Here is a 26,244-nt window from a genome sequence, read left to right as displayed (position 1 = left end):
TATTTCATACAAAAATATTTGAACATTTTCATTTGACCACTCATTACTTCTTTATTTATCCATCGCTTTTCTTCATTACTAACTTGATTTCTTTTGTAACAGAACAAGCTTTAGTACAAATGCAAAAATTTGGTACAGAACCTTATTATTTTTTAAATTTTTCTTCTTCTAAAGTTTCACTTTTTTATTTTTTTCATAAAAAAAAAAAATCTGGATTGATCAATTAATTTGTCAGAAACTATGAGTTCCTTTCGGAAAGTGATGTATATATGGCTTATGGAGAAATTTATTAGCTATGACTTGACGTATCTCATTTTAAGATTGTTGAATTGGTTCGTAAGATATATGTGATTAAGTGGAAGCATTTTTTGTTTTAAGCTGAATAGCGGTAAATTGCAAATATCTCGAAAACGTATCCATAAAAAAAATTAACTCGATTTTCGGAATCACCGAGCAATTCTACAGAGAAATTGGATAGTGGTGTCTAGAGAACTAAAATCAAACTAAAATTTGTGATCCAGTGTGATTAGAACATTGAACGAGTGCTTAACCTATACAGTGTTTTAATCTAGTAGTCAAAGTTCAAAAGGGGCATATTATATTTAAAAAAATAATAATTTTGCTGCCTTTTCTCTCATGAGGCTCCACTGAACAATTACTCACTTGGAACGTTGCCGGGTGGAGCGCTCAAATATTTGCGGGCCAGACCTGTCAATTTGTCGTACATATTTAAGTTTAGTTTTCCACCAATCGAGAGGATTTTCACCGAGATGAGCTTGTTTCTCTTTAAGATAGGCCTTCAATTGAGCTTTAATTTCACATTTTTTTAATGTCTCCTTCTCGCTGAAGGAATCTAAAATTATTTCTAGGTTACTTATAAGACTTTTAGGTTACTTGTAAGCTTGTTGCTTGATATATGTACATACTACTTAACCGTTTAGCGCCTGAAGCTAAAAGCCGGTTATTGTCCGCACCCTGGGTAGACAGACTTAGAGCCATTTTAACAATATTAGAGTGGACTCTCTGCCCATGTGCACATTCGCATTCGCAATACAGTCGTATCATTTGATGCGAATGCGAATGTGTAAAATGGTGCGAATCATTCGCATAACGAATGCGAATGCAAATATTCGCAACATCCCCGTAACGGTATGTTCACAGTCAGCCATCAATAAACATAAATTTATTATATGCATGTAGTATATGTATATGCATGGATACTTTTATGTATGCAAGTCTAAAGCACTTACTTTTGGTTTTTTGGCAAATGGTCCTGTACGCGCGTCTCGTACCGTCGCAATGTCAAGTATATCCATCTCGTTATTTTGGTCAATCCAATACAAGTAAAATCCTTTGGAATCCACACGCATAGTGACCGGTGTGCCCGTTCCAGAATCCTAGAATTAATTTAAGTATTAAGAAATGATTTCTAAAGCAAACAAAAAATTTCCTACAAAAATTTAAGTGAAGCGTATGTACATATAAAATATATATACCAAGGGCAAAACCGGTTATGGCCTTCGTAATAAAAATCATAAATTAATTGATAGTATTGTATTTCTAGTTTATCAAACATACATATTGTATTGTCAAAATTGGATTTATATTCTTCATCTTACATATTTTATGNCTCAAAACGTGAGGAATTTCGGGTGCGCTTGAGTATTTTTTGAGGAATTTCCCCCGATATATTTGCAGATAACAAATGCAACCATGTTTTACACAACAGAGTTGTTAAATCGCTTTGCAAATTTTTGAACAAAAAGCTTTCCTAAGTTTTGTAACGGGCGAAATGCACCAAACAAGCGGCTTGTCAAACCTTCTTTTCCAATTTCGCCACACACCATGCAAACATGACTCGTTCAAGCAAAGAATTTTAGTTTTCTTCCGGTTCACAATGTAAAAGCGTTTGGGTTTCTTCGATTTTTCTCTCTTGCATTCTCATTCGGTAAAAATTCCGTTGTGAATTGGGCGATTTTAACATGCACAACGTAAGCGGTTTGAACACATTTTGATTTTTTTTCACATTTCCCTCAAACGGCTTGTCAAACCTTCAAACACCCCCACACAACAGCTGTAAGCAAAGGGATATTTCGCTTGGTTTGTCAAGCCGCTTGTGTGGTGTTTTTCACTCTTAAGCACATCTGCATTTGCTGCTAAATATTCAAAATGTTATCGATAATTTTTTTCGTTCCATCGTTATATTTTCAACTTGTTTTGAACTTGCAAAATCTCGGTAACGAATGGAGACAACACGCAATCTTCGATCATAAGGATATTTATATTGATTCTTCATTAGATCCAGAAAATTATAGGAAAAAGGTTTTTGAATTAAAAGATTCTTCAGGTTCATATACATAAGTTTCACAATTTAAAAAATTATATCTGCATTGCTAATATAGCCCTTTTCTTATGTTTCAGTAGAACGTATATCTAGTAGTTTAAAAATGTGTAGGACCAGATTGAGCACTGATATAGTTGCAGCAAAATTATATACAAGGCATAAAAAATAACGGTGATACTTTGTTTAAAACGAACAAATTTACCAATTGAATTGGAGAATGTAATTAATTATACTAAGTACCTGTAAATAATATGCAGTACACAATATTCATATCTGTAATAGGAAAATTTTGAGTAATTTGTTCGCATTTTGAGGATTTTTCATTTGTTTTTGAGGAATTTGGTAATTTTTTTGTGGCAACACTGGTCATCATCAATACTTGTGTATCTGAAATCAATAAAAATATCTTCCACAAATGTTATATGGTAGGTGAATTGCGATTAAAAATTCCTGTTCGGACGTTCTAAAAATGGAACTCGTATCGAAGATGACTGATGATTTTTGCTAAATTCTGCGAATCTGCTAATGGTACAAAAAAATTATGTATGAATGGTTGTTAAAATAATAAGCAGCCATAACCAATGCGTCAACTTAAACTTCCTAACGATGTTTAGTAGCTGCCAAAAACTGTTCGAAGTTGTTCGGATGTTCCCGTTCGGACGTTCCGATTTTTTTCAACGGATAAAATTTTTTTGTTTAAGAATTTAAACACACTCGTTTTTTTTAATGCAAATATGGGGTTTTATTGTAAATAAATCTACATCCATATGAAGGCCTTAATTAACATTCGTTGAAGTAATTTCTTCGTCCAAGCAGACGTACATATCGACGCCTCCAAACCATACTATGCTAAGTCTGACTAAGTCTAAGCTGACATAGTATAGTATGGTTTGGAGGCGTCGATATGTACTATATATATATAGTGTTACTCACAAAATTGAATATACTGTTTGTTTTTGTTAATATTCGCAATGTTTTACATGCTAATTTTTTTTCATTTTTGTTTTGTATTGAAATATGTTTTAGCAAAACTCCACTTAAATCCAAATATGAAACTGTGTATAAAAATTATGAAAAATCTGCAAACCAACACGAATTTCTAAAAAAAAAATCAGGTATGTAGTTTTATAGTCCATTCAGTTTTAGTACAATAATGTGCAAATTTTAAATGCATAAACAATTCTCAAAAATCATCGCGAATTTTCAGACATTTGAAGTTTGCACTTTATTATACTAACACTGAATGGACTATAAAATTACATACATACCTGATTTTTTTTTTTTAATTGTTACGGTCGCTAAAGCGCTTGACGCGAACAATGTGTTCGCATCGCATATTAGTAATAGCGATAGCAACATATTACGAACGCAGTTCGCGTACCTGACAAAATGCTCGCTGTTGTGAGATCGCATAAAATGTGCCTGTCACCCGTGGTCGGCTAACTTCATGAAAAAGAAAAATTCTTTCTTTTTGAAGACGGACAGCAGCGAGGTAACTTTAATTTATCGCATAATATCAGCCGAATCTCTAAGTAAACATTAAAGATATATACCCCGCCTGATTGGGGACAGTCGAGCGCGTCGAAGTTGGTAAAACTTTAATAAAGTATACGCGAATCAAAGAGTGTCAATCTCTAACACGGCGGACAATTGTTCAACTCTGCAAGCGAGCCTTTATTTGGCGACGAAAATCCTCGAGTCCAGTTCCAATACACACGTCGGCGGACGGTAGAGGCGGGACGCGAATCGAGCGGCCGAGAAGTCCAAGCTGTAGCTGCTTGGTGAGCAAAGGAGTCCCCACGTATGTATGCTTGTGTAGCTGTAGCGGAGCGGTGATATTTGCATCGTACATACACATCCTGCTAAACTGACTAGATATCCACCACGAAGGTGCCATCCATGTAGACCAGAAGACGCGGCTGTGCATGATAAATATTTAAGATAGGGTCGCGCCAAAGAGCAAGGACCGTGTTATATTAGCATAGCAAGGGCGATTGCAAACGGTGTCGAAGTCTGACCCGACTAAGGGCGAGTTCCGTAATACTTGTAGCAGATCGATTTCCATTTTAATAATAAGATAGAACAGATTTTGCATTTGTTGCACGCACAACAGGGGGGATTGAGTTAAGCGGGGAACTCGGATGAAGGGATGAGGGTGCAGTTGGGGCTAGTCACAAGAGCCAAGGCTGGCAATGGTTGTGGAGGGACGGATTGGCCGGCCTCATTCAGTTGGAGGCAAACCGAGACTTGTACGAAGGGGGGGGATCGACAGAGGACGAAGCGGGGGCAGACGAGTAGGGTTAGGGGATTTCTGGCATGCTTAAGGTCTGGCAAGTGCAATAAGGGTGGTATGATCACAGTCAGTGGTTCACAGAGCGGGTACGATTATTTTTTTCTATAGTTGCTGCGGCGTGCGAATTTGTGGGCAAATCTACCCACCCAACTCCGATGAGCTAGCGAGTGCATAACAGCAAGCGTACCCAGTTCCACAGCGAAATCGACGCAGCCGAGAAGGCAAGCAAGCAACATAGAAATGGCGCCAAGCGTGCGGCCCGAAAGGGGTTTCCTATGATACAGAAGAAGTTTTCAACAGCACTTGTCAGGGCATTAGCACGAAATGAAATCATTATAAGGGGGGAATAAAGTCCCTATGCAGCTCCGTTGACTATATCGGAGTAGACTGAATGTGTTAAGGGATGGTGAAAGGGATTTCTAGGCAAACAGGGGCCAGTACAAGGCATTTTAGGGCGGCTACAGTGCTGCAGGTTCAACGTTTACTCCGTGGTACTTGAGGTAGCTTTACGAGCGCCTTGTGCTGGATATCATTTTCTGGCACGGCCATCCCATATGGATGAGGGTCAAGTCCATGTGGATGTGGAGTATCAGTGACGGTGGGTTTTTAGACAGTGCAGGGAAGTTAGGGGGGCAGGTCAGAGCGTATATGGCGGCTACGGTTTTACAGTTTTGTCGTGAGTTGTAGTGATTGAGGCAGTCTTACACGCGCTTGAGCTGAAGATACCTGGCACGGCCATCCCATATGGATGAGGGTCAAGTCCATATGGCTGTGGAGTGTCAGTAACGAGGGGTCGCCTTTTGGGGCATATACGGACGACGAAAATTTGACAGAGGGTTTCACGAAGGGAGTGAATTCATCACATACAATTTTTGAGTCAATTTAAATTCACGCTAAGAAACAAACAAATACATAGTTGTGCACATAGACTTACATGCAAAATAAACGCGGTCTTTCTGTTTTAAATTAGTATGCCTAGGAAAGGTTTGCGTAGTGGTAGGAAGAAGCAAATGGGGGGCAAGAATAAAGATTCGAACGCGGTTACGGATAGGGATAGTAACGTGATTGTTGTTGAGCAGGAGAACGCTGAAATGGTGGGGGCAGTGGCAGGTAATAGTAGCGAAGTGACAGCCGAAACGGCACGCACCGGTCAGCGATATATTCCACTGGGTGAGATTCCGTCACCTGAAGTAACTGCATTAGACAAAATAAGCGAAGAATTGTTACAGAAGTTTGAAGCTATGTTTTTCCAATACCAGATAGACGTTAATCGAACATCCACGGAGGCCATTCACGAGGCAATGTCTAAGGTCCGTAGAGACGTACGTATCCTGGGGGATAGAGTTTCCGCGGTAGAGGAATACCGAAGCAATGAAAATTTTAATGAAGAATCGAGGTCGGGTGAGCTAGCACGGTCACGAAACGTGCACGGCGAGTGTAGGGAACGTAGCCCAGTGGCTGATCAAAGGTCACAAGCCCGTCGGCAATTGTTCACGGATTCGCCTAGCGATAACAACGATGTTATAAGAACTGACAAATTGAAGTTTAAAGTTATTAAAGACTGGGGGTTAAGGTACGCGGGTAGTTCTAAGTCGATACCAATCGAGAGGTTTCTCTTCCGGGTAGAGACACTGCAGAAGCGGCACAACATTTCTTCCGAGGACTTATATGCAAACTTTCATCTATTGTTGGAGAGAGCGGCACAGGAGTGGTTTTGGTTGTTCATGGAAGAGCACGCGGAGGAGAAGGAGGTAGGCTTCCCGGAGCTTCGGCGCGCGTTAATTAGCCAGTATCGCCATGCGGACTGTGACGAGGAGATACGCCAGGCGATGAATGAGCGTAAACAAGAATTCTCAGAAAGCTTCGACGAGTACTATGCGATCATAAAGGGTATGGCGTTCACGATGAAGGCTAAAATGCCCGAGCTCAGCTTAGTTAACCTGGTGAGACTAAACTTAAAATATAAGATCAAAAACTTGATATTTGGATGCCGCATTGAGACGCTGGGGCAATTGAAAGAGGAGTGCAGGCGTGCGGAGAAGCATTTGAAGGAGCAGGAACAGAAATTCCCTAGAAGGAAAAATATTGACGAAGTGGAGGCAATACCACCGGAGGACGGGGACGCTATTGAGGAAGTTTCGTTGGAGGCATTGGACGGTCGAGATCGGAGAGCATTTCAGAGGAAGGATTCGAAAAGGGCGGTTACGGATCAAAAAGCTGGTCAAGCTTGCAAGAGAGGAGACCTGAACGAGAAAGGGCTCTGCAACTCACGTTTTCACGATCTGGTGTGCTTCAAGTGTAACGAAGTGAAAGAGAAGTTCGCGCTATGTGACAAATGCAAGCAGGAAAACCAACTCAATGGCGGCAAGTCCGGGAAGGGCCGTCAGGACGATGCATTCCCGGAACCCAAACAGAGCCTATTGCTGTACTTAAGAATACTGCGTACGGCGATCTGAAGAGAATAGATACCCCGCGCAAGACGTTGGAAGAAAGGGAGGCTCAGTATCTAGAAGTAAGAAAACGAATTTTTGGAAATAAGTGCGAAACAATAAAATTAGGTAAGGTTAAGGAAAGTAACAGAAAGAAAATTGAAAAGTTGCGGAAGAAGGTTAAAGATAGGAAGCAAGTTAAATGCGCCATAGAGGCGACTATAATTCGTAGCGACGTGGACAGAAGACCTTATGCGGAGGTCGTCGTTAACGGTGTTGATATGAAGGGTTTGTTGGACAGTGGCGCTTCGGTTAGTTGTTTGGGAGGTGAGGCGATTAAGCTTATGCGGGCGGACAATGTAGAGTCCATGGATGAGGGGTTACGAACGGCGGATGGACAGGTTCAGGCGATTATTCCCAGGATGAAAGCGAAGGTTCAATGGCGACAGAAAACGGTTGACCTGATTTTGTATTTGGTGCCAAGTTTAAAGCAAAAGCTATACCTGGGCATAGATTTTTGTGAAGAGTTTGGGTTGATACCCGCGACTGTATCGGAGCTAAGCGTGGACGACAGCAATATGGTAGAACTGTCACCAGAACAGCGAATCAGATTGGAACATGTAAAGAGTTTGTTTCCGTGTTCGGCTAAACTGGGGCTAGGGAAAACGCATTTGATGGAGCACGTCATCCAGGTCTACGACGAAACCGTTCCCGTGAAGCAGCGCTACTATCCCTTGTCGCCAGTAAAACAAAAATGTGTATTTGAGGAGATAGACAGGATGTTAAAGCTTGGAGTCATCGAGGAAAGCGACAGTGCATGGAGCTCGCCAATAGTTCTGGTACAAAGGTCGGGGAAAAATAGATTGTGCGTGGATATGCGAAAGCTGAACGTGCGCACAAAGAAGGATGCTTATCCAACTCAGCATGTCGAAGGAATTCTCAGCCGGCTAAAAGATACCTTTTTTATAACGGGGCTGGACCTCAAGGATGCCTTTTGACAGATCCCCTTGGAGAAGGATTCTCGAGAAAAGACAGCCTCCACGGTTCCAGGCCGCCCGCTGTACCAATTTAAAGTTATGCCGTTCGGGCTTTGTAACGCCAGCCAGAGGTTATGTCGCTTAATGGACCGGGTGATTCCATCCAGACTCAGGGATAATGTTTTTATCTACATAGATGATTTGTTAGTTTTCTCCCCCGATTTTGACACGCATTTGCAGCACTTATCCGATATTGCTGAGTGTCTCTCAAAAGCCGGACTGACGATAAACGTTCGGAAATCAAAATTTTGTCAAAGAGAAATTTCATACTTAGGTTTCATCATAGGGCAGGGAGAGCTGCGAAGAGATCCCTCTAAAATAGAAGCTATGGTGCAGTTCCCAGTGCCAAAAACCGTTAAGCAACTTCGCCGCTTTATGGGACTAACGGGATGGTATCGGAGATGTATCCCAAACTTTGCCGGGATTACCGCACCGTTGACAGATTGCTTGAAGAAGAAGAGGGAGTTTTGTTTGACCGATGAAGCGATGGCTGCTTTCCACGAGCTAAAAAACGTTTTAGCCTCACCCAAGGTTCTCGTCAATCCGGATTTCAAAAAACATTTCTACGTGCAGTGCGCGCGTCCACCACAGGAATCGGCGGCGTTTTATTCCAGTTAGATGAACAGGGCAATGAGAGGCCGATTTCATACGTATCCAAAAAACTAAACTCAGCACAGAGGAACTACACAATCACGGAGCTGGAATGCTTGGCAGCTGTAGTAAGTGTGCAGAAGTTCCGGCCGTACATAGATGGATTGCAATTCACAGTAATAACGGATCACATGAGTTTGAATCAGCGTGATTTGCCGGGACGCTTGGCGCGCTGGAGTATTAAACTCCAGGGTTTAGATTTTGAAATAGTACACCGAGGTGGCTCAGAAAATGTGGCTCCAGACGTGCTGAGCCGCGTGCACATGGATGCTCTGGATAACAGCCTACTAACAGATATCTCATTGGATAGTCCGGAGTTCAAGTCGGAAAGCTACCATCGTCTAAAGCGTGCGGTTGAGGGTAATGCGGACAGGTTACCTGACGTAAAGATGAAGGACGGGGTAATATACAAGCGAACGCGTTTCAGAGGGGAAGATGAGATCGAGGATTCTGTATGGAAAATGTGGGTACCGGAAGGGTTGAGAGGAGGGTTGCTTGAAAGAATGCACAGTGGAACAGCGGCGGGACATGGAGGTGTGACAAAAACAGTTAATCGGCTTCGTAGTACATACTACTGGCCCGGAATGATTTCGGCTGTCAAAGAATTCGTCAGGAGCTGCGAGGTATGCAAGTGCTGCAAGGCCACGAACACGATAACACGATCGTTGATGGGGAATCGAATTGAGACCGAGAGGGTTTTCCAGAGGCTATATATTGATTTCTGTCGCCAAAGAGCAAGGACCGTGTTATATTAGCATAGCAAGGGCGATTGCAAACGGTGTCGAAGTCTGACCCGACTAAGGGCGAGTTCCATAATACTTGTAGCAGATCGATTTCCATTTTAATAATAAGATAGAACAGATTTTGCATTTGTTGCACGTACAACAGGATCTTATGAATATACAAGTAAAAGAATAATAATAGTAATAAGAATTTGCATTTGTTCAAGGGAATTCAACGCATACTTTCATGTGCATGTATGCTTTCAGTAATTAAGCAAGGTGTTTCCGAACAGGAATACAAACGTGCTAACGTTAGGCGCATAGAATAAGAGAAGCTTAGGTGAGCAAAAACGTTTAAGTTGAGCGAACGTAGTTGGTTCGCAGCCTAGCAGCCATCATACCAAGACGTCTTAGGTGTTAGGTTATTAGGTTTGATTTTCCGCGTACACCTGGAAGTAGGAGCGCCCGGTAGCTTTGCTTTTTCCATGCGTTGAACGTTATCCGTGCTAGATCTTACCTTGAAATGACAGAGGACGAAGCGGGGGCAGACGAGTAGGGTTAGGGGATTTCTGGCATGCTTAAGGTCTGGCAAGTGCAATAAGGGTGGTATGATCACAGTCAGTGGTTCACAGAGCGGGTACGATTATTTTTTTTCTATAGTTGCTGCGGCGTGCGAATTTGTGGGCAAATCTACCCACCCAACTCCGATGAGCTAGCGAGTGCATAACAGCAAGCGTACCCAGTTCCACAGCGAAATCGACGCAGCCGAGAAGGCAAGTAAGCAACAAAATTCTTGTTAAAAGGTTTGCAATTTTGCTGAAACTTTGCAGATTTTTCATAATATTCGTACACAGTTTCATACTTGGATTTAAACGGGGTTTGCTAAAATATAAGCCATATTTTAATACCAAATTAACAAAAAAGTTTTGCAAATACTAACAAAAAAAAAGCCATATACTCAATTTTGTGAGTAACAGTTCCTACATACATAGAACAATGTGAACAAACTTTATTTGAGGCGTTCGGACGTTTCGATTTTCAATATACTTACAATCGATAATCCTATAGCTTTCCGAAAAAAATTTATGCGACTGGCAAGATAACCAAAACTAGCTTTAGTATTAAAATTTTGACAAATGAAGTAAACGCTACGACTCTTTTTTTACATGTAAAGTATATTTTGCGTCCGAACGCTTGAAAAAAAGCACAACTTGGAATTTAACTTTGGACCGTTCCTAATATATTTTTACGTTGTTTTTGTTGTAAGGCTTACAGAACATAAGCTGTACTAATGGCCCTATTATGTATGGCGACTGGGGTCTAGTTGCTGGTCTAGTAGCCATGGCTACCACTATCGTAATTTGTATTATGTATAGCTATTAGTCTCAGTATATAGAAAAGCGCAGAAAACATCCGAATTTACTTTTTTAACATGAAGTTTTCCAAGTAATTGGCAACTTTGCTCCAATGTGTTGAAAAATTTACATGTGTGAACAAATAACAAAATCGTCGATAGCGGGAAACAGAAAATTCCTCTACTAGACTCAGTAGCCGACAGTCAGTAGCCAGTAGCCATACGTAATGCGAATGTAAGTATATGGTTGCCCATCCACTATCAGTCGCCATACACAATAGGGCCATAAATTTCCGAATAGATTTCCAATTCTTTTTAATCGTGTGCTACAATTATGAAGGATTTCTGGAAGCTACGTTTCTCCGAAAAAAAAGAATAATTAAAAGTGAAGTTGGAAAGCCGCAAATATCTTGAAATGGAATGGACCAATTACTCCAATATTTTGGTGGATGAAAGACAAAATATGTAGTTATCGATTGGCATCTATAAACTTTGTCCAGGTGTTGGTTTGTTTTTGGTGTTGGTTGACACTTTTCAAGAAACACCCATATGTATGTACGTAAGGTATATTAAAATGTAATTTCGACACAGCACATTTAAAATTCATTAGTGGTATTCACCAAAGTGAGCAAGTGGCCATGCAACAACTGTTGACAACAAATTGGTGAATACCACTATTGTAAACTGGTTTGAGATCGTTAATACAAAAGTCATTTTATACATACACTTGTGATCAGCTGATTAAGTCATCAACATACTGATAGATTTTGGTCGTTTTCTTTTGTTTATTTATTGTTTATTATTTTTCCATAAAAGCCTAGCTCATTATATAACAAACACAGTAGTGGTATTCACCAAAGTGAGCAAGTGGCCTGCAGTTTGGCAAAAGAGCAAAATGTAAAATAATGCAAAAATTATAAAAAATTTGCAAAGTTTTCAACTTTTTATTCAGATTTTTTTGAGAATGCAGTTCGATAGCTCATTAAATTCCAAGGTAATAATGTGCAAGTTTTAAGTTGCTAAAGAATCGCGTTGATTTTTAATAATTTTGTTTTCTTGTAGTCATTTGGTTAGGTGGTCGTTGTCGAAAATGCTAAATTACGTTCCGCTAAGACGGAACGAGCAATATTTCAGCGCAATGCGCGTGCGTTTGGTTTGCATCATATTTAAGTAATATATGTCCACAGAATAAATATCTTTTGAGGCACTTGCTGCAAAAAACAAAGCTTGTAAAAATTTATTAAGAAAATAATTCAAAGTCAGTTCTACTTACAAGATTTAGTAACATATTTGCCGAAAGTGTGAGCGTAAGTACTTACTCTACAAGCAAATAGTACACTATACATGGAATATATTGTGCATTGAAAAAAATTACTGAGACGTTAAAGAACGTCATTTTTTACACAAAAAACGTCCAAACGTCAACAGGATACAAAAAACGTCCAAATGACGTTAAAAACATCAACCTGGCAACGCTGCCTGGCACTCTGGCAAAACAGCAGATGAGCTCAAGCAACGACTGTTGACAACAATTTGGTGAATACCACTATTGGTAACTGGTTTGAGATCGTTAATATAAGACGTGTTTTCGTATTCTCCAGAAAAAAATATCCCGTAACTTGCCAGTAACAAAATTTCGGAGAGTAAGCCAATATTTACTCCCGATGAGTGATTCTACACGGCAACCCTGGAGGTCGCATGTAAAGTTAACTTGTTTCACTCTTTTTTCGCAAAATTAGAAAACGGACTTTTATTAATAGAGGATAATTTTTCGCCGAAAAACGCTGACGAGTGATCCCGACGAGTAATTCCTCTTATCATGGAACTAGCTGAGCTATCTCAAGGTTGCTGAGTGCCGGAGCACCTCGACATTATATTGTATTGTTGCAGTTTTGAGTTCAAGCAACAACAACAGGTACACAAGACAGTTTGACAACAACTGCCTTTGCTAATTTAATAATGTCGAATGCTGCAAAACGTACTCGTTCATCCAGCATGACCCCACCAAAGCAAAGAACACCACAAACGCAAAGGACGCCGCGCTTATCCGGTTATGGAGCAACTCCTAAGCGATTGCTACAACTGATTGACTCGCGCCTTAATAAACAGACCGAACTTCTTTTGCAAAAGATTGAGGACGCTGGTAAACAGATATTAAACAACATTGAAGACCGGCTTTCCGAGCTAAAGCGAGATATCACAGCCGTCGCCCAAAGAGTAACTAACCTTGAAAATAGCCCTGTGGGGAAAATCTCTAGTTCTGAACTGGTGCGCTTCTAGTACATTTAGACCCAGCACTGGTTCGCGATAAATCTCTTTTGCATGCTAGCAACTGGCGAATTTAACATGGCGATGTCCTAGGAAGTGTCAATTGCCCCCCGCTGCATCCCTTTTTCGATAGTTCCGAACTAGTCCTAAATTCTATAGTTGCGAACCAGTTCTGAAATCGACAGACGAAAGAAAAAAGTATCATAATTTTTAAATCTTTTTGGTTCTTCCGTGTGTGCGATTTTAAGTTATTTTGGAAGAAATGTGTTTTCAATCTGAAATTAAATTTATTTGAATGATTGCAAGAAATGTACGTTTACATACCTTTAGCTGTAGCTGAGTTTGCAGAGGTGCTCGCTGTTATTTCTTAGATTCCAGACGGTCCAAAGATGTTGAAATGTTACCACAAATTTTAGTTTTGTATTACCAAGCTATGAAAAAGTATCTGCGAGGCGCATAATAGAAGCGTATTTGAAAGAAAAAGCCGCCGAACACATATCTACATATGTAAAGTAAACTAGCCCCCCGCTGCATCCCTTATTCGATAGTTCCGAACTAGTTCTAAATTCGACAAATAAGATCTAGTTCGCTCTACATCCCTTTTTCTATAGTTCCGAACCATTTCTAAATTCGTCACTTTAGATATAGAATTCTAGAGAAAAAAACTGAAAAAATTAGTTTTTTAAAAGTACCACTTTTCGCCGATTTTGGACTGATGGGGATTTAGTTCCTATCGGGCTAGTTCCTTCTTGGCGATAAAGACCTAGTACGGAACTAGAAATTTGATTCACTAGTCCGCGGTTTCCCTGCAGGGAATATGTGTGAGGTGGAAGCACTAAAATCCGAGGTCAGTTACCTATTTAAAAGCAGCCGTCCCTAAGTTGGAAAACTCTTCAGTTTCATGCGACTTACGCATTGCAGGTATCCCGTACACTGAGAACGAAAATTTGTCACTTATTTTTAATAATATTTGCAACACTTTGAGCGTTAAATTGCCCACGTTTAATCAAATTCTGTGCTTGAAGCCATTACGCGATAATCAAAACACCGATGGAGCTATCGTGGTTAAGCTTACTTCAGCCTACGATAAAAACACTATACTGACGTCCGTCGCACAGTTTAGAAAGAAAGCCAATGGTCCTTTGCTCTTGAAACATGTGGGCTTTGATTCCATTGTGCCGTTTTATATCAATGAATGCTTAACAAAAACAAATTACAACATATTGAGCGCCGCGATACGCTACAAGAAGCAACATAAATTATACGCAGCATACTCTAGACCTTATATATGTTAAATGTAACAAAGGCAGTAATGCAGCTTTCATTGATTCGATTGACTCTCTGTTGTTGATAAATATAACTAATTTAGATATGAGTAGGATTATTTATTTTACTTTAATTATTTATATGTTTAGGTGTTTTTATATTTTTTGTAAAACTTGGTGGGTTTTTCTATACTCACTACAGATTGTTTTTGAAAAATTTTACACGATTTTTCTAAGTTGCTATATTCTTTACTTGGTTTTCTGTCATTGTAAAGCTCGAATTGCAGGAACTGCTTTCATTTATTAAAATTTTTTCAATACTTTTTTAAACGAATGACAAAATTTTTAATTCCAAAAACAATACTTCATGCATGGTTCGCACACTGGCCAAGCAAATGAACGGCTTAAAGATCTGTCACCTAAACGCTCAAAGTGTGGTTCGGAAAATTAACGAACTGAGGTTTATTTTTCACGACTCTGAAATTGATGTAATCTGCATTTCTGCAACATGGTTTGTTGCATCTATGCCAGATAGTTTATTTAAAATAGATGGCTACAAACTTTTTAGAGCTGACCGCAACTTGCACGCAGGCGGCACGGCTATTTATATTAAGGAGACCATCTCATGTAAAGAAAAACTTAAAAGTTCGTTGGATAGCGATACAGAGTATATATTTTTAGAAATCATGTCTGCTGGTGAAAATATTTTAGTTGGCTGTATCTATAGACCTAACAAAACAATTGATATCAGTCCCCTCCTGATCTGTCTGGAAGATTTGACACTGAGCTACAATAATGTAAAAGTAGCCGGGGGTTTCAACAGTGATATTCTAAAAGAGCGGAAGTTTATCATCAGTGTGGAGAGTCTTGGTCTTTTCTCAGTCAATAATAAATACCCAACTCACTTTACTAAAACAAATCAATCTTTATTGGATTTATTTTTGGTAAGCAACCAAAGTAAAATTAAGCTCTATGACCAAATATCAGCCTCTACTTTTTCTAAGCACGATATGATATTTCTTATTTATGACTTTCATCTACAAAAAAGTACTCCGGAAGTAATTACATATCGTGATTTTAAAAATATTGATTACATGCAACTGGAAAAGGAGGTTGATTCCAGGTTATATATAACTTTACTTCAGTCAGCGATCAAGTCACCTTTCTACAAAATCATGTAACGTATCTTTTTAATAAATCTGTGCAGCTAAAACAAAAATTATTAAAAACCGAACACAATCCTTGGATCAATCAAGATATTGAGGAATTAATTGAACGTCGCGATAAAGCATATAATCGATGGAAAAGGTATAAAACTAATGAACTGTACGACTCCTTTAAGGTTTTGAAAAACAATGTGCATCCAAAATAAAACGAGCGAAGAGTTCTTATTATCACCAAACATTTCATGAAGCTCTTAAACTTGGGCGCAGCTTAAAAATATAGGCATTGGACAATTTAAAAATTCTTCAGGTGATACTGTAGACCCGAACATACTTAATACAAATTTTATCAACACTTCAGAATGTGAAGCAGACGAAACAAGTTAGAATGAAGCAAAAAACGCGTTTAATGTTAATAAAGAGTTCAGCTTCACTTGTATTAGTCATCTTGACGTTTTGGAATGTTTGCTAAAGGTCAAATCCAATGCTGTTGGTTTGGATGACATCAACCCAGTTTTCTTAAAAGCACTTTTGCCCAAACTGTTACCTTATATAACTCACATATACAATACTGTACTTACTGCTAGTGTTTTCCCCGATAACTAGAAAATAGCAAAAATTATATCGCTTATGAAAGCAAACAAAGATTATCGTCCCATTGCCATCTTGCCTTTCCTGTCCAAAGGTCTTGAAAAAATTATGTACCAACAAATCTGCAAATTTTTATCTGAAAATAATCTATTGAGCGATGAACAATCAGGCTTTAGCCCTAGAAGAAGTTTTGTTACTGCACTAATTAGGGTCTCCGAAGACATTTGTGCTGCACTCGAAGACAATAAAATTACTTTTTTAACCTTATTGGACCATTCAAAGGCTTTTGATATGGTGAACCACAAATTGCTTTGTACTAAGCTCAAACAGCTGTATAACTTTTCACCATCGGCAGTCAATTTAATCTTTTCATATCTATCCACAAGAAAGCAGGCTGTTTACACGGACATTCTATCTGAATTTTAACCTTTAAATAAAGGCGTACCACAGGGCTCAATCCTAGGGCCATTGTTCTTTTCAATTGATATCAACGACTTACCGGACTTTTTAGACACCTGTAAGATACATATGTACGCGGATGATGTTCAACTTTATGCTAGCTGCTTACCGTCAGAGACTGAGTCTTTGCTAGATAAAATAAATAACAATCTTGACCATATTCATACTTGGGCTTCTAAAAATGGCTTGCTAATCAATCCAAAAAAATCTGTATGCCTTGTAGTACAAAAAAAAATCTTAGACACTGGACAAATGACGAAACTTAGCATTGATCGATCCGAAATTTCTTTTACTGAAACAGCTAAAAATTTAGGCATTATCTTTAACAAAACCCTCTCGTGGAATGATCACATTAACCAAAGGTGTGGTGTTGTTTACGGTATATTAAGATCGCTGTGGTCAACGCAATTTCTGGTTCCACTTAAAACTAGAATGCTTTTGGCGAAAACATATATATTGCCTACTTCGTTGTATGGATGTGAGCTATTTGCCAGCTCTGATTATTCAAGTCTAAATAAGCTCAGGCGTCTTTATAATAATGTTACTAGATATGTTTTTGGTTTGAAGAGAAGAGATCATGTGTCCGAGTATGCTAAACGTCTCTTTGGATTAACTTTTGAAAACCTCTTAAAACACAGAGTGATTACACTTCTGCATAAAATTTTATTTACATCGGAACCATCTTATCTTCATAAAGAAATTACCTTGGTTAGGTCAATGCGCGTGAGAAAAATAGTCCCACCCAGATATTCGCTGCTGGTGTCTAGTCGTCAGTTTTTCATAAATGCCATAAGTTTTTGGAATTCGTTGCCCCAAAGTTTAATAAATATTAGCAATGCTTCGCATTTCCGAGCTGCTCTACATCTTCACTACAAAATGGTATAAAATAATATGTTCAAATTTTTAACCACCAAATGGTTTTAAATAGAAGTTTTTTAAATTGTTTTAATTTAATTTAATTTATTAGTCCTATATATATTTTAATTGTTAATGTTATTTTTTATACACACATTTATACATTTATTTGCTTGTAATTATTTTATAATTTAATTAGAATTTCAACTCATCAACTTCAGAAGCAAAACTCGTTGTTTGGTACGTTAATGAGGTAATTATAATCTTGTGTACTAAAGTTGAATAATAAATAAACTATAACTATAACTATGAGTGAAATATGCAAGAAAGTACGAAAACGCAAAACCAGCAAGAATTTTCTAGTTTTATGAACAGCTAATTAATTTGTTATTTTCAGATGCAATTTTCTTAGAAAACTAGTATTTTCCATCTTATTATATATTTAAATAGGTTTATTTTGTCAATTGCAACTCTAAAAGTACCACAAAAAATTATTTTCTTAATATGAATTAAATTAAGCGTCATGCCATCAACTGCTTTTCTTACTAGCAAATAGTTGCTAGGAAACTTTATCCAGTAAAACTTGCAAGTTCAGCTGCTCTCTCAATTCCCCCTGTTTTGCTAGTTTCTTGCAAGTTTTTGCGTACGCAAGCGACATCCACTAAAAAACCAGTAAAAGTAGTACTGGATTTACTGGATAGTGCGTACGCGAACAGGGCTATACATACACTTGTAATCATCAACATTTTGATCGATTTTGGCTGTTTTTCTTCTGTTTATTTAATGTTTATTATTTTTTCATAAAAGCCTAGCTCATCATATAACTAACACTAAACTTTGTGCAAAAATTATAAAAAAACTGCAAATTTTCAACTAGACTTTCAAGTTTTTATTCGATAGCCCATTAAATACCAGGGTAATAATGTGCAAGTTTTAGTTGGTAAAGAATCGCCTTGATTTTTAATTTTTTTTTTTCTTGTAGCCATTGGGTTAGGGTGTTGGTTGTCGAAAATGCTAAATTACGTTCTGCTAAGAAGGAACATAGTGATTTTGCGAGCGTGCGTGTTGCAATAGATCACCTCTTCCTGATTTGGCTTTTAATATGCAATTGCAAACATTGTAATAAGCCTTGTAACCTCAACTGTTTACACAACCAGCCTTTGAAAGAAAGGCTGGAAAGAATAAATATGTTTTGAGGCACCTGCTGCAAAGATTTATTAAGAAAATAATTCAAAATCAGTTCTACTTACAAGATTTAGTAACAAATTTGCCGAAAGTATGAGCGTAAGTACTTACTTATAGTACGCTATACATTGAATATATTGTACATAGAGAAAAATCACTGGTAAGTTAAAAAAACGTAATTTCTTACACAAAAAACGTCCAAACATCAACAGGCATACAAATAACGTCTAAATGATGTTAACAACGTCAACCTGGCAACGCTGTTCACAATACGAGTAACTCATTGGTTTCACAAAAAACGCTCGCAACCAACGAACGATGGCGAAAGATCGAACGAACGCCGCTTGCAACGAAATCTTCTCTTTTGTAATCTTTACGAACACTCTTGCAAGCAATAAAGAGATCGTAAATGCTTTTGTTCGCAGAGCAACTTTATCAATCGCGAAAAATTGGAAGCACTCAATTTTTGGCCGCGATTGGTTGTGAGAAAGATCGTGTTTTGATCGTTCTCCGCATCCTGCTAAAAATCGATCTATCAAAAACTTCGATCAAAGTTTGATGATTTATTTGACATTGCTGCTCAAAATACATTAGAAACAAACAAAATAGTGGAAGATAAACTACTGGAAAAGCATAGGCAAAAAAGACAAAAGAGCCAAAGGGCGAAAAAAGAAAGAAGAAATGCGAAAAGAGAAAATCAAGAAGAAATTCATCGACAAAAATTTAAGTGTAATGAGGAATACATTATTAAATTGTTTTTGTAACAAATTATAGATTGCAATGAAATCATGGAATGGCAGAATAATGTGAGCGACGATGAAACTCATTTTCATGACGGCAACAGTAAAACTATCCATATGCAGATGTACCATGATTTGAACAAGTCAAAAGCTCAGATTTTTCAAAACCAGCTAAAAAATTGGGTCGAAGAAATATTATGACGCCGCGGTTAGTTGAAGCAATTGACAATGCTAAAGTAAGTGATGGAGTACCTATGCATATATTTATCGCAACCGCCGAAGCATTGGTTTACCGTGTAGAAGATCTCGTAATCAGCAGATCGAGTATTTAACGCACACGACGGGAAAGGAGTGAAAGAATCAAAGGAAATTTCAGGTAAATTTTCTGATAATGTAATTTAATTTCAGCTTTATTTAAATGTTTGTCATACGGAATTTATTTTTTCTTACAGTTAAACGCAATTGGATCGTTTATCATACGTTTGTCATACGGAATTTATTTTTTCTTACAGTTAAACGCAATTGGATCGTTTATCATACGTTTGTCATACGGAATTTATTTTTTCTTACAGTTAAACGCAATTGGATCGTTTATCATACGTTTGTCATACGGAATTTATTTTTTCTTACAGTTAAACGCAATTGGATCGTTTATAATTCATTATTATTATTTTTTCTTACAGTTAAACACAATTGGATCGTTTATAATTCATTGGGATGGGAAGATTTTGCCAGATCTTATTGGAAAAAACAAAGTCGATCGTATCGCAATTGTGAGTTACAATGGCAAAGCCAAATTCTTCGGCACACCAATAATAGCACACTCAACTGGTGAAAGTATGTTTATGAAAAATTCATGAAGTAGCATCTTGTGAACCAAGTTCAAGGTCCTTTGATACAACTGCGAGTAATACAGGCACTAAAGCGGGAGCTGCAGCTCTGTTGGAAAAAAACTGGTCGCAAATTAATGAGGTAGCCACGGTGCGTCTGAACCAGGATTAAATGAAAGGTTGCTGAACATTGGAAAGTCTTGCAAATTTTAAAATTATATTGTCTCTAGCTTCCAAAAATTCAAAAATGGCAATCATTCATAGATAATGGCTGCATTTCTTTATTCATTCTGAACGTTTGGAATAAGCTTTTTTGTTTATTTATTCTTTAGAACGTTCCTGTTGATATGTTGACGTATATTTCAAACGCATTCTGTTTATTCCGGCTGTGAAATGGGATTATCCGGAATGTTTAAAGAAACGCAGCCAGTATTTCGAGAAAAGTGACTTTGAAAACATGTATTCCATTTTTTATTTTATTTTATTAATTTTTATTTTTACAGTTATATTTGGGTACTATAGTATGTAGCACCAGTCCTCTCCAGACTATACAGAGCATCGCTCTTCCTGTGCCATTTTCCCAGTAGATAGACGGAGGCCTTAAAGACATGGATTAACACATCAGAGAAGCCAACCTAACGGAACAACCACTGAATAAGAACCAATTTACATATCAACCAGGCAAATCCATTTAAACTGTCATTAATAGCCTTACGTCGAAAAAGGCTCTGGAGTCTAAGAACATAGCCCTTTGTGCCTTGGGAGACACAAAAGAATCTAGTACAGCCACATGTTGCCCTTAAGGGGGTGTACTCTCTCCTCTCCTGTGGACTATGGTTACAGACCAAGAATGATAGAATACAAGATTGCGCCGATCAGAGAGAATTTTTGAGAATAACTTTTGTGTGACGTCACACTGGTGCAATTGCGAGAGCGGAATGCCAAAACGTGAGCAAGAATGGAAGAAGAAGAAAAAATGTTGCAAGGAAAACGTAAACAAGTTGCACAAGTGTGACGTCATGCAAACAACGATTCTGTCAAATTCGTTAAGAGAGGAATAGCGGTCCGAGATCGGCGCAACCTTTGTATTCTCTCAATCGTGGTTACAGACGAACTTCTCTGCATGGTGAACGATCCCGGCTTCGAAACACAAGGCTATGCAGACTATATGATGATCTGTGCAAAATGGCTGCATGGCGAAACGATCTCCATTACACAAAGACGATGTGGGACCAAAGGATTATCCATTTATCCTCCTAAAACTACTTTGGTTCCGTTTACCATGATAAAAATGCTAACCATAAAGGAATTTACTCTCGGCTGCACTAGAATAGCTCTTTCAAATGATACCAAATAGATGGGGGTGAGGCTGGATAAGACACTCACATGGAACTCACATTAAGACGCAACCGTAAACAAGGCGATGAGAGCCCTCGTCGCTTGCACGCGACTTTTTGGGAAAACTTGGGGACTCTGCCCCAAAGTGACCTACTGACCATTTAACACGGTTGTGAAGCCCATAGTCACATACACATTCTTGGCATGGTGGACTAAAACGACACAAAGAACTGCTAGTACAAAACTAAGCAAACTGCAACGAATGGTGCGCATTGGAATAACAGGTGCTATGCGGACCTGTCCTGCTGATGCACACAATGCTCTTGTGTGTATACCGCCCTTCCCAATCGTAATGGAGAGGGAGGTTATCCCTTCGGCACTGAGAATCCTAACTACTTCCGAATTAAAAACCGGAAACGTGACAGGTCACATGAAGGTCCTAATGAAATTCACAAATTACCCCATAATGCATATGAGGGACGCAGTAGCTCCTCAACCAGTCATTTCTAGGAATTTAAAGGTATCTATTACGGACCGAGCATACTGGAGTATAGGAAACTCTTGCACCAAACCAGGAGATGCAGATTGCTACACTGAAGGATCAAAACTTGAAGATGGAAAAACTGGAGCTGGTATATTTGGGTAAAATTTTAAAATATCGATAACAATGGACAGCTGCCCTACCATTTTCCAAGCGGAGATTCATGGGATAGAGATCTGTGACAGAGTCGTAGCTTCTAAAAACATCTGCATTATGTCGGACAGTCAGGCGGTCTTTCTAGCGCTAAAGTTCCACACTATAACATCAAAACTAGTGAACGACTGCCTCAGTACTCTAAGTGCTCTTAGAATCAAGAACACAATATTACTGGTCTGGGTGCTGGGGCATGAGGGTCACAATGGCAATGAACAGGCGGACCGGCTTGTAAAACACGTAGCTACCACAATATTAACCCTTTTGTGGGTTCACTAAAGCACACACAAGGGAGGTTAAGTGGGTGGACAAAAAATTCCATAGGCACTGGAGTGAATGTCTAGGGCAAAGACAAGCTAAGTGGTTCACCTGTCGCTCACAGGAACTTCAAAAAAGCTTTTAAATTTAGGCAGGCAGGACCTTCGAACTCTCACTGGGTACTTCACGGGACATTGTTCCCGGCGATATCACCTCAGTAAAATAAATCTTTCAGATACGAGCATCTGTTGGTGCTGTGAGATGGACGAAGAAACGCCAGAATAAATCCCTTATGAATGTGTTGCTCTCGCTAGACGTAGACTCGCTGACCTAGGTAGCATAAAACTTAGTCCATTCGAAATATGGAACAAAAAGCCCACGGAAGTGCTAGTCTATATTAAAATCCTTCACGTATAGGTACGGTGACCATATTTATGGGAGCCGAATACGGGACAAAAAACAGTTTTGCAATTTTTTTCCACAAAAACGTTATACCCTTTCCTCTGAGGCTCGCTATCTAGTTAGGTATAGGGTAATCAATACATTATTCCTATGTTTTTCCTTATGCTCCACCTGTGATTCTCTATAGAGTTGTGTACGTTTTTGTTGTTCCTGTTTTTGACTTATATATTACTTAATTTTAAACATTAACATATTGTAATTCTTTATTTTAAGTTATAGTTGTACTAAAAGAGATCATTGGGATCTTATTGTGCAAATGTTATATTTTACAATAAATGAAATGAAATAAAAAACTTACAGATCGTAATACGATGTTTCCACGTTTTGTAATTCGCTCTCTAAGTAATTCGTGAATTACCCTGTTTCCACGACACACATTAGTAATTCAATTAACAGCTCTACTTCTTGTTCTTGTTCTTCGCTATTTATTATTATTTTTGTGTACTGCAAATATCGAAGATGGACCAAAAATTTAAGCTATCATAAAAAATTTTAATTTATATAAAGAATATTTTATTGATTAATTTTCCAGCAGCTGGAAAAAGTGCCAGCAAGTAGAACCATGCCGGTGAAAACTTCGATATGTTTCCGATAAATATTAGAGAAGACACCGATTCGTTGGTCATTCGCATAAATGAGGTAATTCGCTCTCAAAATTTTGTATGGCGAATTACTTAATTCGAAAGGTAATTGGATGGCGAATGACGAATGGGAGAGCGAATTACGAATGAGAGAGCGAATTACGAAGCGTGTAAACGTCGTATAAAGTCGTCTTCAATGATCCTAGATGTATTAGCCCTGAAACATCACAAATTTGTAGGAACCTTTTCTCGAGATTTTTACCCCGCAAAATTTGTTTAACAAAAAAATCGTAAAATTTAAGGATAATAAAGTGCCATTTTGAAGTCGCTAAGACTTACAGTTAATTTCTGACAATTTTTTTATTGACGATGTTGCCCATTTTTTCCATACAAAGTAAGTATGTTCGACAATTTTTTTTAAAAGAGAAGCAAATGAGCAGCACTATATTATACTCAATTTTAATGAGGTACAAAACTACAAACCAAATTTTTGAGAGTTTGAAATTTTGGTGAAACATTGTAGAAATATTTGTTATAGTTTTTTGCACAAAGTTAGAAATTTTGTATTTGAATAACACAGTAAGAGGGGAGACCAGTCTGTTTGCAAGTGCATATCGTCGTGTAAAGTACAAAACCGCGTATCGCCATTCTGGAAAACAGCGTAACTAACATTTGCTGCCAAAAATTGGATTTGCTCACACAAGCTCTTGGCTCAATCCTTATCCATTCGTCCTGAATATACAAGCCAGAAACGCGATTGCTTTATAAAAAAGAGAACCATTTTTAAATGTTAGTGTTTTTACTCTCTAGAAAATAATTTATGCGCCTCACATACGCGGTTTCGCATTATCTTGATACGCGGTTTTGCATTTTGTTGATACGCGGTTTTGTACTTTAAACGACGATATGTATTTTAGGGATGTCGAAAAAACATCGATGCATCGAAAATATCGATGTTTTGCTTCGATGCATCGAAAATTGTCCATTCGAGGTATAAATTGAAAATTCAAAGAAAGCAAGATGCAGTTTTATAGCTCATAAAATTTTAGTACATGTAGTAAAGTACAAGTTTAAATTAATTCTTTTGCTGACCTGCACTTTGTTAGACTAAAATTTTATGAGCTATAAAACTGCATACCCAAAAATGTTCTACACACTCATATTAAAAAGTTAAAAATATTGATGAAAATTTGTTGAATTTTTCTTAATTTTATTTAAAGTTTGAAATATTGTTACATGGTTTTGGCAAAAGCATGACCAATATTTTTATAAAAAATAATAAAAACTGTTAACTTGAAAAACGTAAAGAAAAATTACATAAAAACAAGTAAAAAGTCAAAGTTCGGGTGGAGCCGAACATTAAATACCCGGCGCAAGTATTAAATAGAGTTTTTCATCTTTCTGATAACTACCGTTACATAATAAGGAGAGTGGTTTTACCCCTCTTTCTAAGAGTTTCGATAGTATGTTCAGTTACACCTTATGAGATAAACTTATATAGTTCCAAACTTCTATAATAATGCTACTTCTTTTCAAGGTTGTTAGTATCATATTAGAGTAAATTAGCGTCCTTAAATTTCGAAATATCGAAGTTTCACGAATTTATGAAATTTACCTTTATATGAAAAGTGATGTGTAGATATAAAGTTAGCGAAACAACATGAAGAAAAAAACGTCAGATATACCCATGAATTTGCTGTTTTTTTGCCGCTAATTACTTGTGCAAAAAATAATCTTGTAGCTCCTGTATTTTTTTAGACTCAAAGACAAAAGAGTAGGCTTTATGTCCAAGTTTGGCGTTTTTTTTGCCGTTCCAAGATGAGCTAGTTTATTTTTGAAAAAAAAAAATTTTTTTAATTAGAATTTTTTTTTTTGCATGTTTGCAATGTTCAATAATTTTTAGAAAAAAAGTATAATAATAAAATATAAAAGCAAAACCGGTTGATTTATGTACCACTTTGGAATTTAAACAAACAATAATCACCATGGTTAAAATTCAAAAAATTAAAAAGCTTCCTTATCACAATTAAACGACAAAATCAAAAACAGTTTTAGTGCACAAAACAAGCCAAATGGCAAATTATGTCATAAAAAAAATTAATCCTTTTTATTATTTTTAACCAATTTTTATACCGCTTTCCATGTCCTTAATTTTTTTATTTAATAAGGCTGTTTAAACAAAAAAATTAAACGATAAAATCAAAAACAGTTTTAATGCACAAAACAAGCCAAACGGCGAATTATGCATCAAGAAAATTAATTGTTTTATTATTTATGTGTTTGTTGTTTATTATTTTTAACCAATTTTCAAACCTTTTTCCAGGTCCCTATTTTTTTAATAAATCTGTTTAAACAAAAAAATAATAAACGACAAACTCAAAAACAGTTTCAATGCACAAAAGAACCCAAACGGAAAATTATGCACCAAAAAGATTTATTTCTTTTTGTAGCATAAAAACTTATACATATAATAATAATAATATCCCAACGGTTTTTACCCTCCATTCCCGCCCATCCGCACGAGGGGCGCAGTCCGCATGACGTACGGAACCAGTATTTTCAATTTTTGCGCCAAGTCACGATAGGCAGGAGTTTGTTAAGTGTCGAGATCTAAAACTGCTACAGAACTAAATTCATCAGCCGATTGTATGTCTTTATTTTAATGAAAAGCGGATCTGATATATCAAATGTGCTGGAATGAGAGTTAAAATCCTGGCATAAGCAA

The 26,244-nt window shown here is 37.7% G+C and overlaps 1 protein-coding gene across 1 annotated transcript in view; it reads right to left on the bottom strand.

Annotated features, from left to right (window-relative positions):
• Positions 1 to 1,198: 1,198 nt before the first annotated feature.
• LOC108361255 (1-phosphatidylinositol 4,5-bisphosphate phosphodiesterase classes I and II-like) overlaps positions 1,199 to 26,244 on the bottom strand; it is a 63,866-nt gene continuing 38,820 nt past the window's right edge. Inside the window, exon 2 of the mRNA XM_017613835.1 lies at positions 1,199 to 1,397. Within this exon, the coding sequence (XP_017469324.1) occupies positions 1,224 to 1,397 (174 nt within the window). The 3' untranslated portion in view covers positions 1,199 to 1,223. The remainder of the gene's footprint in view (positions 1,398 to 26,244) is intronic.

Source organism: Rhagoletis zephyria, unplaced genomic scaffold, assembly GCF_001687245.7.
Source record: "Rhagoletis zephyria isolate East Lansing unplaced genomic scaffold, Rhagoletis_zephyria_1.1 Rzeph_scaffold_00724, whole genome shotgun sequence".
NCBI classification, from domain to species: Eukaryota; Metazoa; Arthropoda; class Insecta; order Diptera; family Tephritidae; genus Rhagoletis; species Rhagoletis zephyria.
Note: the sequence above shows the minus strand (reverse complement) of the source record. Positions and strands in the feature narration are given on the sequence as shown.